General features: G+C 34.6%; 1 protein-coding gene across 1 annotated transcript; it reads left to right on the top strand.

Moving 5' to 3' along the window:
• Positions 1–391: 391 nt before the first annotated feature.
• On the top strand, positions 392–15,770 carry LOC121415523 (ganglioside GM2 activator-like). The gene is made up of 4 exons (XM_041608793.1): positions 392–629; positions 6,590–6,784; positions 9,769–9,924; positions 13,966–15,770. Exons 1-4 carry the CDS (start codon positions 468–470, stop codon positions 14,116–14,118), a joined length of 666 nt encoding a protein of 221 aa, XP_041464727.1. The 5' UTR covers positions 392–467; the 3' UTR covers positions 14,119–15,770.
• Positions 15,771–17,387: the final 1,617 nt, after the last annotated feature.

Raw genomic sequence — 17,387 nt, 5'->3', positions numbered from 1 at the left:
ATATACCTATTAAAATGAATATATACTTATACTTTTGTATACCTAAATTTTTATAGTATAATAATATATACCTATCAGTATATAGGCAGGCTAGCTATATAGGCCTACTGATAGAAGATAACAGAATAAGAAAAAAAGGAAATATTCATAAAATATGATAGAAAAGTAGATGGAAAAAAAAGAAAAACCCATAAGACATTTTTGGGTTTTTCAGGTGGAACCGGGAGATGGAGTTGTTGCAAAATATACCAAGGAAAACTTGAAAACCGCACGTAGATGTACCGGTACCGTTACGCTTAACGCTTATTATGCAAGTACAACCGAAATGCTCATGTACCGATGAAACTACATACGGTACATAATTCCTAGCGCTAGATGTACATGTACAGCGCACCAGCACGCACGCGCTATCTTTACATGTAGTACCGGTGTACTCCAGCGTTAAGTTTTAACACGACAAACTAATTATGTATCACAATACGAAATTGACTGTCATATTCATGACATTGGTCGTATGCTTGCCTATTATTACTGCATTTAACCAGGAAAAGGAAGCATTCATCGCTCTTATGAAATTACTCAAGTTGCCACAAAAACCGGAGAGGTATGTTTCTCCCATGGACGCAGAGGTAAGCAAGCAACTCTAGTCTAATTTTTCTAATTCACCGACCCCCTCACGCTCCCGAGACCCCGGGCCCGCCGGCCGCCGCTGCACTAAATACTTGTAGATCTGGGTCAGTGGCTGTGATGTCAGGCCGCTTTTACCCTTTTTACACAGGCTAAAATTTCCTTAACCCTGTACTATAGGTGGGGCTAAATTGCCATTTAGCCCCACCTATGTACGGGGTTAAGCTTAGCCCACTTTCTTTTTACACAGCATTTTTGCAAAGTGGGCTAACCCCATACCCAGTTGTGTGTCCGGACAGGTTGTGTGTACGGACGATCAATTTTAGAAAGTCATTTGGAAAAATTTACAAGTGAAGTTTCATCAATTTTTAATACAAAATGTTAGGAAATATTGTAGAGAAGGAAATAGAAGATGATTACATCTATTGAATTCTTATTTTTAGTGTAATCCAAAGACAAAAAAGAAGGCTTCAAAATTATAAAGTGTCCGAACACCCGACCCCCCATACTACGGGATTATTTGGCCCTGCAAAAAAGCAGGGTTATCCCACTCATTCAATGAACAAGGTTATGATATAACCTTGTTCTCACTTATATCTCCATGTAGGCCTATGGCAAAATAAGGGTGGCAAAGTTTGGCTTATTTTCTCTTTTTCTTCGGGGCAAATGCTTGATTTCTTTACACCGACAGTTTCCATTACACCTATTATTCATACAACTTGACTCTTATTTAAATTTGATTCTTTAAATTCTTAATTAAAATTAGAGATCAAAAAATGAAAATTTTCTTGCCATATTACGTTCCACCAATAGAGGGCATACAAGAAAATATGCCCAAAAAATTCAAGTTTTTGAGCGCTCTGGTGAATACAAAAATTATTCCCAAGTTACTAATGAAAATTAAATTGTAACTGTATGGAAATTAGTAATTTTGGTCACAAAAGTGATAGTTTAATGATATTTTTAAGTGTGTGCTCTGTACAACATTGGCATACCATAGTCCTACCTGTAGATTCCCCACAGGCAGGGTGATAATGATAATGATAGCAGTGAACAAGTGGGTTATCCCAGCAATTGCGGTGCTGAGAGTGATAGTACGGGGTTAAGATCGCTAGTGTAAAAACGAAAGCATGTGTAAAAGGTGTACGAGTGAAGTACTTGTATGGTCAGTTCCCCCATGTCTGCGCGGTCTCCCAAGTCTGCGCACCCGCGTATCTGCGCTATTCTAGCAAAAGAAGATACGCAACGCGCACAAAATTTACACATGCAATACATAGACATGTATTCATAAAAAAATCTGACTCAAAATGGTGGAAAAATAATGGATTCAGAACATTTCATGTGACAGCCTCAAAATGCAGCCTTTGTCATCTAAATCCCCGAATCGTGTACAAAGTGAATGAGTGCGCAGACATGGGGTACCATTGTTTTTTTCAATCTGATAATGACTGCCCGAGGTTTTTTCCAGGAAAATCATATATTTCTTTCAAATTTTTATGAGATATTTGGCACACTAACTCATTATGATGTAAGAAACATTATCAACTGAAAGATTTTGTGAAATAAGAAGAAGAAATTCATGTTAAATCTTAACTCTCAATTGTTAGGTGCGCAGACTTAGGGCCCACCATCATACTACGAATGATCGACAAAAACCACTAGTCCGGGGTTAGCGAGTTTCGTGTGTGAAAAGCAAGCATTCCTTATCCTGGGTTAGCAATAACAATTTGGCATGTGTGAAAAGGAAAAAAATAATACGGGGTTAAGGATAGTACAGGGTTAGCGATAGTCCGGGGTTAAGAAAATCTTGTGTAAAAAGGGTATTTGACTTTGTTTCCGCGACTTGAGATTAATGTTGTTGAAGTTGTTATAGGAAATTTAGGGTGCACTCAGTTATAATGATTTCCATAGTGTATCAAAATACGATTGACTCCTGCAGCCAACATTTTGCTAACTTCCAGTAAACGCCTCGTCATATTTGTCCCAGAGTTTAACATCACTTTTCTTCTTAATCATGGCCATGGGTGGCAGAGATAGATGTGCTGTCTATAGCTGCAAGAACTACCACAGATTTTATGAAGACAATTGCAATTTTGTTTCATTTTTGCGCACTGTCTGCGTATTTTGAGCTGTGCAGCTGTGACTGTGCAAAGTTGTATGTGCGGAGAGTGGGCACTCTCGGCCCAGGTACAGTGTACGTCGGCAAGGCAGCGAAGGAAACTGGTCCCAGAATTCCAAGCAATAATAAAATTATGATCAATAAAACAAACTCTGCAGTAGATTTGATTACTTTAACTTTATATATTTTTGTAAATCAATCGATAGTCAAGAATACATGTTTCATGGATAATTATCTCAATCATGATTTTATTCAAAGTAGACCTATAAACCGAGCTGTGATTTCTTTTTCTCTCCACATAGGCTACATAATTATTGCATATAATTCAGGATTGTATTGTCGGACATTCTGAAGTTTTATTAGTGGCATACTTAGACAAAATAATGAATTAGATAGAAAAAATGAGAATAGATGAAAATATATTGAGAGAAAAATAAGTTTAAAGAAATGAGGAAGCTGATTTGTGAGAGAAGTGACTGAATGCGATGAAATTAATTGAAGATGTACAAGTTGAAATAAGATTTTTTTATCAAAAGAATGGAATATCATTTATCGGTATGTGAATTAAAAATCCATCTGCTAAGTTTCAGACAAAATGAAATTACAGAGAGGTTGGAGGGATAAGGCCCATATGGGATCTTAAGTTATGTTTTAGATTCAGGGATTTATTTAATCTTTATTCTGCATGTAATAGGTCTATACTAGCTTATTTGTCTCACCCCCTCTTAACATAGAGCTCGTATGATCAAACTCAAAAGCACGAGTTGTAAAAAAGGACTATATTTCCCCCCAAATAACAAAAACTAGCTAAATTTAATGGAGAATGAAACCATTAAAACAAGATAGCTTGTGTGAAAACAGAAAAATCAAAGAAACAGATCAACGAAAGTTTGAGAAAAATCTGACAAATAATGAGAAAGTTATGAGCATTTGAATATTGCGATCACTAATGCTATGGAGATAGCAAATTGGCAATGCGACAAATATGTGTGATGTCACTTGTGAACAATTCTCCCCATTACTTTAATATATATTTCACTTGAATTGCCTCTTTTATCACATCTATCCATAAATCATGTGTTCTTTTTACATGAGGGCATATACATATTTTTTAAGAATACATTATGGATAAAGAGTTTGTATCATCATGTAAGAAAAAGCAAAAAGAGACATTTTGAGGGTATTCTGTAGTCCACCAAAGGGAAAGTTGTTCATCAGTGACATTACACATCCTTGTCGCATTGCCAATGTGAGGATCTCCATAGTATTAGTGATTGCAATATTCAAATACTCATAACTTTGTCTGATTTTTCTCAAACTTTCTTTATTGTTATTCTTTGATTTTTCTGTTTCTACACAAGCCTATTTGTTCCAAAGGTTTCATTCCCCTTTAAATGGAGATACAATGGTCTACATCATGATTCTCATGAATATTCTTTAATGGAAAAATATGCTATCTAATTTGGATCGCCGACGTGCTCTTTTCTAAAGTCAACCGGCATTGACCCGCAATCACCATCTCACTTTTCCCACAAAATCTTCTCAAGTTTAGCCCCAGAAAACCTCGAAAATACGGTGAGTATTGAGTTCATACTTTCACTGTGCAATCTTGATACAAAGATTGTTCTACATTCAAGTATCCAAAATAATTTAAATTCGAAGAAATCAGACTTTAAAAAAAGCCTGGATTTTGAGTGACACTACACAAAACATATGGCGTTGTATGGCTTCCCGAAAGCCGATTCCGCGTTTGCCCCCTATCGCATCCCGTGATCCTCTGCGATAACAGATGCCCTCACACGACAAACGCTATTTGCGATAAGGTCTATATATTTTTTTTCGCTGTTCCGGCTGCATTCATCCACTCCAATGCAGTGGTGTAACAGGCGGGATGTGGTGGGCCCCCCTGGCGGATTTCTACGGGAAAATAAAAAAAAGAGAAAAAAAGAAAAGGGAGGGAGAAAGAAAGAAAGGGAAAGGGGAAGAAAAGGGAAAAGGAAAGGAGGAAAAGGAAAGGGAAAAGAAAACAAAGATTTTTTTAATGGGAAAGAAATGAAAGAGTATTTGAGAAAGAACAAATCATTCTGAAATAGGCCTATGTAATACAATGAGCATTATGGGAAATAATTAAGAAGATGACAAAATGGCAAACAATAGCGGGGAATGAAGGTAGAATGGAATTATTCAAAAGCTAAATTGGAAAACAAAGAAAAGGGACAAGAAAAAAAAATAATATGACCGGGCTGCCGAGGATAGAAAATATAGAGCGGGAAGAAAGATGGACTGCATACAACATTGTATGTGCACAGATTGTGCTACAAGCTTGCTATAAAAGTTTTATACAAATAAGCTACGGGTAACCTTCAAATGGCTCTATAACGCCCCCATGTAGTAACCCTTCCTACATTAAGCTTTACATTCAATCAGTGGGGTACAGCCCCCCCCCCCCCCATATGCCACTGGCGACTTTTTACAAATTTTCCCACATTACTATGTTTTGCCCCCTCAAAATATTTGGTTCAACTGGGTTTAATAAATTAAAGCTATACTCTGTATATACCCGCGATTTGGGGTATATTTGGTACCTGGGGTACCAAATAATAATCCGCCATTTTGTTGAATTATTCATTTTATTTTTTGCGCTGTACCCTAGGTTACCAAAAATGTGTACAAGTATATTTTAATGTTTTGTACAGATTTTTTTTTCTTTTTAGTGATCTTATGTAACAATTAATGCATGCAAATGATAACTTTATTCTATTTGTTTACTATTATTGGCATAAGATTGTATCAAAGAAAGGAAATAGGCGTTGTGATCATTGTCCCCATCATTGTCATGATTGTCGCACCGATCGTACGACCGTGATCACCATGACAACAATGTAACTGTACACTATTACATCACGAGATGGCGCTGCACAACGCCGTACCCCGGGGTACTACGGTACCCCGGTGTACGGCGTGGTGCATCATAGGAGTATGGGAGGATTGGGCCATGTAGGGACAGTGATTTTCCGCGATCGCGGAAAAGGGACAGAATTCACGGAAATGGCCTTTTGAAATGGAAAGTGGCATTTCCAACTGAAAATCTCGGGAAACATATTGCTCAAATTTAGGCCCGTTTTAAAAGTCCATTTTTCATGCACGTATACACGGCATGTTTTTTGGTCGTGTACACGTTGTTAACACTGTGAGAGTGAGTTATGTTTTCATGTCGACACGGACCCGCATCAACATGTCATAAAAAGGGGTCTATATAGCCGAAGTCGCGGTTTTATAAAGCTTACCTGAGAAGTTTGAAGTATCAATCCTCAAAATTGGTGCAAATTTAAAGTTTACTCAGCTTAGCAGCACATTAAATTAAATAAAGAACGCAAAAGAAAATCAGTGCAGCCTGCAGGGGCTTTTGGGGCTTTGACCTCATTTGTAAATAAATGTAGGCTCCCACCCTAGATGTACGCATTAATTGGCGCTAAGGCAATTTCAAATATTTTGGTCTGCATCAATAGCCGGTTCAATTACTAGACTGATATATATCTACTGTTTCGGAGGAGTCTTTAAAAACATTTTCTGGTTTTATTTGTCCTACATGTACACGGACTGATGTCTTCCATTTGGCTCGTAATGGTGGAGGTTGAACCGATGGTTTCATAACTACAGCGTCTACATGTATATGCACTCGCGCACCCTCCTACAGTAGGTTACTGCTTAATTCCCCCTTTTGATGGGTGAAAAGGTGAAATTTGTCCATTGATCTGTACCATATGTATTCAATAAAATATAATTGGCATCTGACTCTGATGAAATTGATAAAGCATTCCTTTTTTTTTCTGGTTTATACAGTTGTTTCCTTTTGAGCAACCCATTGTGACATCATTCAGCTGGAAGTCATGTGGTCCCAATGACCCAATCACAGCTGACGTAGTTCTCTCACCAGATCCTCTTGTTATCCCGGGTAATGTCACGGTAGAAGCCAAAGCAACTCTTAAGGTTGATGTAGTTTCCCCAGTGAAGGTTTCTCTTTCCATCAAGAAGAAGGTATGTACATGTAGTGTTAATCTATCTTAATATCTTGTATTCTCAATATTTGTTTTATTCCTTTTCATAGACATGACAGGTTGACTGGACAAAATTTCATGGGTTGTGGGGCGATTTTTCACCCGAAATGCTTAATAGAGTCCTGGAAAATTATTTTGAAAATAGCCCTCCAAATTTCCCCTTCACTGCAATATGTAATGGTGCATATGTACATGACATCACTGTAATATTGCACAGCGGCTGCCGGACCACAATCAATTGGGCAAAGCAAATTTTCAGAGTATTTCGTTTCATGTCTATTTCTAACAACAAAATATAGGATTTTCATCATTTCATGGTTTTTGTCTCACCTGCGTAACAGAGTGAGACTATAGGCGCCGCTTTCCCGACGGCAGCGGCGGCGGCGTCAACATCAAATCTTAACCTAAGGTTAAGTTTTTGAAATGACATGATAACTTAGAAAGTATATGGACCTAGTTCATGAAACTTGGCCATAAGGTTAATCAAGTATTACTGAACATCCTATTAGAGTTTCATGTCACATGACCAAGGTCAAAGGTCATTTAGGGTCAATGAACTTAGACCATGTTGGGGGAATCAACATCAAAATCTTAACCTGAGGTTAAGTTTTTGAAATGTCATCATAACTTAGAAAATATATGGACCTAGTTCATTAAACTTGGACATAAGGTTAATCAAGTATCATCAAACATCCTGCATGAGTTTCACGTCACATGACCAAGGTCAAAGGTCATTTAGGGTCAATGAACTTTGGCCGATTTGGGGGTATCTGTTGAATTACCATCATAACTTTTAAAGTTTTTGGATCTGATTCATGAAACTTAGACATAATAGTAATCAAGTATCACTGAACATCCTGTGCAAGTTTCAGGTCACATGATCAAGGTCAAAGGTCATTTAGGGTCAATGAACTTTGGCCGAATTGGGGGTATTTGTTGAATTACCATCATAACTTTGAAAGTATGTTGGTGTAGTTCATAAAACTTGGACATAAGAGTAATCAAGTATCACTGAACATCCTGCGCGCAATTTAGGTCACATGACCAAGGTCAAAGGTCAATGAACTTTGGCCATAATGGGGGTACGTATCTGTTGAATTACCATCATAACTTAGCAAGTTTATTGATCTGACTTTTGAAACTTGGACATAAGAGTAATCAAGTATCACTGAATATCCTGTGCAAGTTTCAGGTCACATGATCAAGGTCAAAGGTCATGTGAGGTCAATAAACTTTGGCCACATTGGGGGTATTTATTAAATTACCATCCTATTTCTGTGAGTGTATTGGTCTAGTTCATAAAATGTGGAAATAAGAGTAACCAAGTATCACTGAACATCTTGTGCGAGTTATAGTAGTTTTCAAAGTCAGCACTGCTGCAATGTTGAATCGCGTGATGCAGGTGAGACGTCCAAAGGCATTCCACTTGTTCATCATTGCAATCAGTTGTGAAAAGTTACCCTGTAAATAACAAAAACAATTTTTGGATTGCAGGTTGACCAAAGAGAGAAAAACATCTTATATTATCTGACTACATTGTGTAATCTCTTGTGATCAGAAGAACATGCACACATCAGCTTTAAGAGAGGGGTGTGCTTTCAAAGCATATTGAGAAAAAAGGGTATGTTTCTAGAACATGGGAGAATAGATTGACCTCTTGTCTCTTCTCCCATATTGATCTAGATTTTCTTGTGATCTGGTTCTAATTCCTTGATATAAAAGGAATTTATACATTTATACTGGAAGCATGTGAAAAATGTTTGTTTGAAAACTTGTTGTCATACATGTTTGTACACTGATATGATTCATAGCCCCTCCTTTACAGGGATTTCCATTTTTATTACTTAACCATGCCCTGTACATGTTGGTATCGAAAATAGTAATTAAAAAAAAGAAAGCAACTCAGAAGAATATGATTGAATCTTATGTAAAAAGAGTTATAAACTGTACAGAAGATGAAATGAAATGACATGATTATCTATGATTCTGTCATTTATGGTGATTCGTCTGTTGCCAACTCATCACAAGGTCTACCTATTTTAGTGTAATGCCTTTCTGGCCATCACATTTTGTCTACTCTAACAGCCATTTGGTCCAATAATCACTTTGTCAAATCATCAGTTTGCCTATTCGTCTCGCAACCAGTTGGTCTAATACCCGTTTTCTTTTGATACATTTCGCCAGATTAACACATAGTCAAATTAGACCAAATGGTATATGGAAGAAATGGCTATTGGACCAATGTTCTGGTTATTAGATGAAATGGTGAGTGGATGAAATGTCAGTACATGTAGAGCATGTGGATAGTAGACAAACTGTTGGTCTAGACCAAATGATAGTAGACGAGTTTAGTAATTGGACAAATTGGTATTCGACCAATTGGAAATAAACCCATGAAACCATTCTGTATGTTGATAATGTTGGCTGAAATGGTATGAAATTAAATAAATGATGTGATTATCTTTGATTTTCTCAGTGTGTTCATAAATAACATACATGTACACGTAGGGTAAAATGAACTGAACCAAAATATGATGCTTGTTTCTGTCAGATCATCATAGCATGCTACAAAACCATTCTGTATAAAGTGTATGTTGTTGGCTTAATCATATGATTATTTTTTATTATATTTCAGATCATACATTGTACATGTAGTATGCCCTTAAACCATGATACTATTATGATAGTGATGTTTGAAATGAAATGAACTAGAGTTACATGATTATGTTTATTTCAGGTCATAGTACATGTACACCCATAATAAATAATTCCTTACATGTATGTTGAAGATTTCAAGGTAACTCTCTATATTTTTTCTTCTGATGAGAATATTTGAGATCGAAGTTTAATAATTTGTTGCGACATGATTGTTTGATTGTGTCAGTTCATGGTAATGTGCCATTATTTAGGTTGATAAGAAATGAGTGAAATGAAAGATGAAATGATTATGTTTGATTCTGTCAGGTCATAGTATGGATACCCATCCCTTGCGTTGATAATGTTGGTTCCTGTACCTATGAGGATATCTGTGAAATGTTGAATACAACTTTCCCACCAAGTCAACCTTGTCCAGAGCCTTTTGCTTCATCTGGATTACCATGTCATTGTCCTTTCAGTGCTGTAAGTATTAGCTTTTTATCCTTTCATCCTATTACTCTTCCTTTTTTGCATACTGTCAGACTTTCTCATCTTATTTCTTTTTATTTATTCCCTTCATTTTGCCTTCTCCCTCCCCTCTGTCTCTCTCTCTTTTCATGTTCATTTATTTTTATTTACTATTTATAATACTCAATCATTCCCCGTATTCTCATTTTTTTTTCTCAATATCCTTGCACATTATTAAAAGGAATTATCTTTTACAACTTTAAAGCCACTTTTTCCTTTTAATGCCAATCTGTCTTATCTAAATCTTTCATTTATTTTTATTCCATTGCATTTGTATGTTCTCTTGGTTTTAATGATATTCAGTGACTGCGGTCTAATCTCATAGCTATTATAGACTGTGATTGAGATATAAATGTAGATCTATCAAGTATTATGGATTAGTACTAAATAGTAATACTGAAAGTATTGAAAGGTACCAAGTACTTAAAAATTGAGAAGAATACTGATGTACATGTATGCAAAATATTGGAATCAAAACTGTCAGTTTTATGTGTTGTCCTAGGCTATGGTATTTCTTTTAAAATAGTGATTTCAGCTTTTAAAATAACAGAAATGTTCTTAGTTTGGCAGCTCTGTAAACATTGGTGTTTGTATTCTCTGAATATTGTGTATTGCCAATTTGCCATCCACTTTTTTGAGGCATTTCTTAAGGTCCAACATTGAATTCAAAGGCAGTTCACTTCAATGTTTCACATTTACCGCACATGTTATGTACTCCTAATACACTACCATACTTTGGCAAAAAGAATGAAGTTTAATACAAGAGTATCATTTGTCGTAAATGAGCAATGTGTGTTCATCATTTACACAGGCATCAATGCAATTTAACAGCATATTTTCTTCAAAATCTTTCCATAGAACGATCATTTCTTCCCCAAATTTTGCCTGAACGTGCAACATACAAAGGGTGTTTCTGACTGTTTCAGAAACAGCAATGAATAACTCAAATTTGACTAGTGTGTCACTTGCTTCCTTTTGCCAAAGTCAGGCAGTATAGTCAGTGAAGCCTGAAGGATAAATTAATGTCTAAATCTGCAGGTTCTGTTCCCTCTTTGCTATTATTATTTCATTTGGCATAATCAAATGTATAACAATACAATGTAAGATAAGGAGAGTCACATGGATGCCGGGGAAAGGAAAATAAAATTAACTAAATAACTATAACCCGAAGGTCATCCTTTCCAATCCATGTGACTATACAAAGATAGCATGTATTACAAAATAGTAAGACACAATTATAGTTGTTTAAGATCATAACACAATAGAATCAAACATGGAATCAACACTTAATAAAAAGGAAAAGAACAAAATGAAAGCTTCTTCTCCTTACATGTTGGTTTGAGTGGCAATTAGTCATATTTGACTATTGTCGCCATTGACATTATCTACATGTATAAATTCTCACTTCTCATATCGTTACCAATATGATGTATAAATATATGAAATATTTTGCTTGTGCATCCTTCCATTATGAAAAAGGATAAATATAGTATATAAAAAAGACTAAACTATTGTCAAAATGGCATGTAAACAAATCTTCACCAAAAACAAGCCACTATCTTCGGCCCAGTTCCAAATAGTTGCGCTTGCCCTGCCCTTTCAAAGATGCAGTCATAACGGTCAGCCAGTACATTGTGCCGATTTTTCGGACTTAAAAAAAATGCCTAGGTCACCCATGCATAGACGAGGGGGCACTAGTGTACCTGTGCTTACAGATGGGATAAACATTAATAATTTTTTTATATATACAACAACAAGGCGAAAACTCTAGTGGGTTTGGTTAGTTAAATGTGCAGAACATATTATTGGCGAAGAAGCTCAAAAAGCATTGAAGCTAGAGACGTAGCCTGGATTTCTTCAACTTTTATTACTACAAGCTTTCATCCATTTAGTTCGGCCTTCTTCAGGTATCTGAAGATGTAAAAGACATAATGGCTTTACATGTAACATGCATATATTTGGATTAATTTACTAAATATAGGTATATCTTTGTTTTACATCGGTAATGTTTAATTAGGATTATCCAATTATCCAGTAGCTATTAAAATCAATTAAGTTTACGCAGATTTTTATTACAAATATTTGTTTGAAAGTATGTAGACATATTGGGTTATGTGTGCTGTATAATACATATATCTCATATGATATATATTATCTCAAAAGAAGTTGTATTGCATTGAGATGATATATATTATATGAGATATGATTATATATTTTGGACAATGTAATATATAATGTCTGACAGTTTCTACCTCAGGACATCTATTACAAAACCCTGTTTGATGAATCCCTAATCTTAGTAGATCTTGATTAAGACCAGCAACTCTAAAACGGAGACGATGGAGTACAGTTTCCTGTCTACCTAGATTACATTTATATGTGGATAGCACTGATGGTTGCAGTTCTTTCAGTGCTGTGTTAGTTTTATTCCATCTTTCTTGCCTAACTATCTTACAACTTTTTGAAATAAGTTGCATAATTTCTGATGTTTATTGATATGAATTTCTATTTTGTTTGATAAAGCTTGTTTTGCGCAGGAGTCTGCTATTTCATTATCTTTTATTCCACAGTGACCAGGGATCCACTCCAGGTACAGTAGGGCTTACAGGAACAATAAGAAAAAAAAAATGTGTGTGTACCCAGACTGACACAATCTGGATGAAGAGGGCACTGTGCAATATAAATGATTATCATGCACTTATGAAATTATTGGCATATGACAAAAAAAAGTAATCATATTCTATATTTTGATAGACCTTATTGGCTGAGAAGCCAACATTACAGTTTGAAACAGTACATTACCCCTGCAATATATGACCAAAAACAAGTATTATAAATGACACTGTCTCTTTATGTACCGTATTCACTTTAAATCGTCCTACCTTCAGCTCATTCTAATCCTTAAAGAAGTGCCATTATGATCTGTTTTTCCATATTTTAATGCAGTATGTTCTTTTTCCTTCACAGAGCCCTTTACAAAATACAATGCTTAAAAAAGAATACAAGAAACAAAAATTATATTCCATTCAATATTCATTGCACACTTTCACCCCTGCATTTTTCAGTTTATTCTGTCACACACAATTCTAATATACCGGGACATGACAGCCTGAGCCTGGTCCATCTATTATTATTATTATTTTATTCGGCATACAGAATCAAATAAAATATTACAAACAAGTGAATACAAAATGCAATAGATTCATACAAATCATAATATAAAATTCAAGACAAAATTACGTTGTATCAGGTGCGTCTGGTCAAGCTGCCAGGGTATGGAAAAAGTTAACTTAATAACTATGGTCTGCAGACCTTCCTCCCCATACCTAACTGACCAGACGCACCTGATATTGATTGAAATAATACATATATACATACATGTATATCACAGTAAAATACATACATTTGGTAATGGTCATGATGTATAAACGAATGGAGAAAAATTATGAAAAATTATTAAATCATTGCATATAATCACTAATTCAAAAACATAAACATAACATAATCATTGTTTAACGGCCTTGTTTTATAATGCTTCCAGGATTACATGTACATCAATTGCTGTGATAGAGTGAGAAACAGTTTTATGTAAACGGAATGAAGATATGCTCAAAATACATTATAAAGTGAGAAGTTTATACAGTTGTATTTTGACATAATCAAAAATTATATGAAATATTGCACCTTAGGGATATCCTTTGTTGTTTATTAGTATTGTTGTTATTGTTGTGATTGTTAATAGTAGTAGTAGTAGTTATATTAGTAGTGTAGTAGTAGTAGTAGTAGTAGTAGTAGTAGTAGTAGTAGTAGTAGTAGTAGTAATCAACACCATATCATGGATACGTGAATCCGATGGATGATAATGAATTTTTAATCTTACAGTTTTTATATTCTCCCTGTCTCACTACCACCACCAAAACTGAGGATCGTGCTCTTACACCATTTAAGTATTTTTTATTTTACCAAAAATTGATTTTTTTTTTATACCTGCCATAGGGGGATTACAACTTGCCTGCAACTCAAGTTGAAGTAGATGATACTGGGATACCGTCTTGGCTTAGCTCCGGTGATTATCAAGTCAAGGCTGTCGCTCAGGATAGCAGTGGAAAGGAGCTAGCCTGTTTCGCCGCAACTTTGACCCTCAAATAAAGAGACTTTCTTCCCAAGGAGGATACTTCTGGAGTAAGGGATTCATCTTATAACCTTAGTATTAGCGTCAGTAACCAGATTGAATAACAAAAATTACATTTGAAGATATACGTTCAATGCAAAGTATGCATTTACCCCAAATTTATTTAAAATCAGTCGAAATATAATCATGTATTGTCTTGATAAAAATCTAAGAAAAAATCTGACTTCATATATTTTGGCACTTCATACTTTATTTTTTTACATAAAGTCATTAAAGTAATTCATGAACAGCTTCATGAACCATACCTAGAATACATGCAAAGTCTTTGAACATACATGTATCCTTGTCTTGATAATTTGTGTCTATTCTCTTGGCTCAAAACCATCATTGAAATGAAGAATTTTTGAAAGGGTAGTTCGTTCTAAAAGGAAATTAAGAGTTGAATTGTAAAGTTGAAATTTTTAAATGAAAGTTTCAAATTTGAGTAGAGAAGGAAGCAGGATCACATTGACCGGATCAGAGTTTGGAGAGTGTTAATTAACACCTTAACTCAGAAATAACACTGACTTTTGAGAGTTTGGTCAATCGAACAAAATTGAATTTGTAATAATTTGATGTTTATCATTCATGCAAGATTGTCTTCCAAATTCCCTGCTCTTGAAGCTTGGTAATGATGATATCAATTTGTTCAACTTCACTACAGTGGGAATATGGAGTGCCAAAATGTTAAGTTCTGTTTTAAATTTTGAATCCTTAGAAACTGTTACTGGCAAGTAACTTTGCAGTAAAATTGTGTTTTAATTGTATATTTTTGTACGCTTTGAAATAAATTTTTTTTAAATGACAAATCACTTTGGCTTCACATATTTTAGTTCCATTTTTATTTTTACTTTACATTTATGAACCCATTCTCAGATCATTTTAATTATTCTTACCATTCTACATTCCTTCTTCAAAATATGTACATGTATGTATCTCATAACAGCAGTGAAGAGAATTTTTTTTAATGAAATCATAGTATTTTGTAGTACATATATTTGTATATTTTAGAAAATGTTTCACAATTAAGATGACCTTTACATGTGGAATGCTATATGCATATACATGTAGACTATTGTTTGACTTGATGATGATGATTTTATTTCAAGGGTAACTTTTTCATGAGAGGGAGTTGAAGAATTTAATAAGCTTTTTTTTTTCAACTGAGCAATACTATTTTTCGAGTCGAGTTTGGGAACCAACATATATTTATTTACATGGTGTATCGTGAAACCCACGACCCTTTTCTTTGCCGCCACGGAGACCTTCAGAAAATACGGTACATCAAAACTTAAAGTCATAAACTCTGATGTACTTTCAGCAGACATTCATTAATGTTTTTTTCAATTTTATCAAAACCATACTGGCATAAGCCCATTTATAACAGTTAAAAGCTACTGAAATTCTCCAATTTGATTGGCTGGATTTCCAAAAAAAATCTGAACTTATCATTCTCATTAATATGTGACACTGACGTAGCTTTGCAGTAAAATTGTGTGTTAATTGCATATACATGTATTTTGTACTGTACACCTTGAAATATTTTTTTGAATGACAAATCAATTTGGCTTCACATATTCCAGTTCCATTTTTATTTTTACTTTACATTTATGACCATTTTTTATGAACTCATTCTCAGATTTTTATTTTTCTTACCATTCTACATTCCTTCTTCAAAATATGTAAATGTGTGTATCTCATAACAGCAGTGAAGATAATTTTTTCAAATGAAATCGTAGTATTTTGTAGTACATATTTTTGTACATGTATATGTAAGAAAATGTTTCACAATTAACATGACCTTACTATTGTACATGTAGAAAGCTACATGTATATGTATATGCATGTACATGTAGAATGCTACATGTATGTATATATGCATGTACATGTAGAATGCTACATGTATATGTATATATGCATGTACAATGTAGACTATTGTTTGACTTGATGATGACGATGATTTTATTTCATAAGAGGGTGTTTGAGAATTAATTAGTTTTTTTCAACTTGGCAATACTATTTTTCCATTGCTGTACTTTCCTTTAATTGTTGATTTCCCTGAAATAAATATTAATTTACACATAGAATTTAGAAATTTGTCAATTTGCATGGAAAACTGGCTTTTTACATTTCTGGTCCACATTGCCACTTTAAAACATTTAGTGAATTTTGAAAGTGATTTCTTAAAGTGCAAATTACATGTAGATGCCCAGGATGGTATAAAATTGTATCAATTGTGGAGCTTTGTGGCCCAGTGGATAATTCTTCTGACTTTGAAACAGAGGGTCCCAGCCATGGCGTAATTTCCTTCAGCAGAAAATTTATCTGCATTGTGCTGCACTCGACGCAGGTGAGGTGAATGGGTACCCGGCAGGATGAATTCCTTGAATGCATGAGTGCTGAAAGGCAGCTCGAGCTAAAGCCGGGGTAATAATAATAATACATGTAAAAACGTGCCTCGGAATAGAATATTCTAATGTAGATACATGGGGCTGTATAAATTCCTATTATTATTGTACAGTGGGATGTAATGTTATCAACTTTTATGCTGGCCTGCGATCATTCCATCCCACACCTGTTTTTTTTCTGAAAGATTGATCTGTTACATCTTAAGTTTTTCACCTGTCTCTGTTATAATAGAGTGAACCATTTTATCATTGTGAAAATTTTGATTTTTTTTTTGCTTTTAATGGCAACATTTCCTAATATTGCTTATTTAAGCAAAAAGCCCGAGTTGGTGAAAAATCATTTTTAAAAAAAGATCAAATTTTATCTTGGCCATCTCTCTCCTTCCCACTGGCACATAATGGTTGTGTATTAAAGACGAAAGCAATATTTGCAGAGTAATCACAATCTATATATAGTACTGAGACAGAGATATTGTCAACATTGTTAACAGTATGTTATGTAACACAGATTTAATTGATTGGTATACTGTTACAATAATACATTGTTATTATTATAATACTATTGAAGTCTTCTTAAACTATCTATGCAAAGCAATATGTGTGCTGTAATTGAACAAAATGTTTGAAGGCCTCATTGTATGCGTCAGTGATATGAAAAAAAACATTGGTAAAAAATAATTGTATGTGAGTGTTAATGAATTATGCATTAAGTCAAATTAAGTCAAGTTCAAACATTTTGATTTTTTTTTCGTTTCTAATTTTCATTTTGATATCAAATTGTCAATGATATAAGTGCTATACCAGGATTTCTTTTACAGTAATCACATTTTGCCCTGCCT

Source organism: Lytechinus variegatus, chromosome 1 (assembly GCF_018143015.1).
Source record: "Lytechinus variegatus isolate NC3 chromosome 1, Lvar_3.0, whole genome shotgun sequence".
NCBI lineage: Eukaryota > Metazoa > Echinodermata > Echinoidea > Temnopleuroida > Toxopneustidae > Lytechinus > Lytechinus variegatus.
Note: the sequence above shows the minus strand (reverse complement) of the source record. Positions and strands in the feature narration are given on the sequence as shown.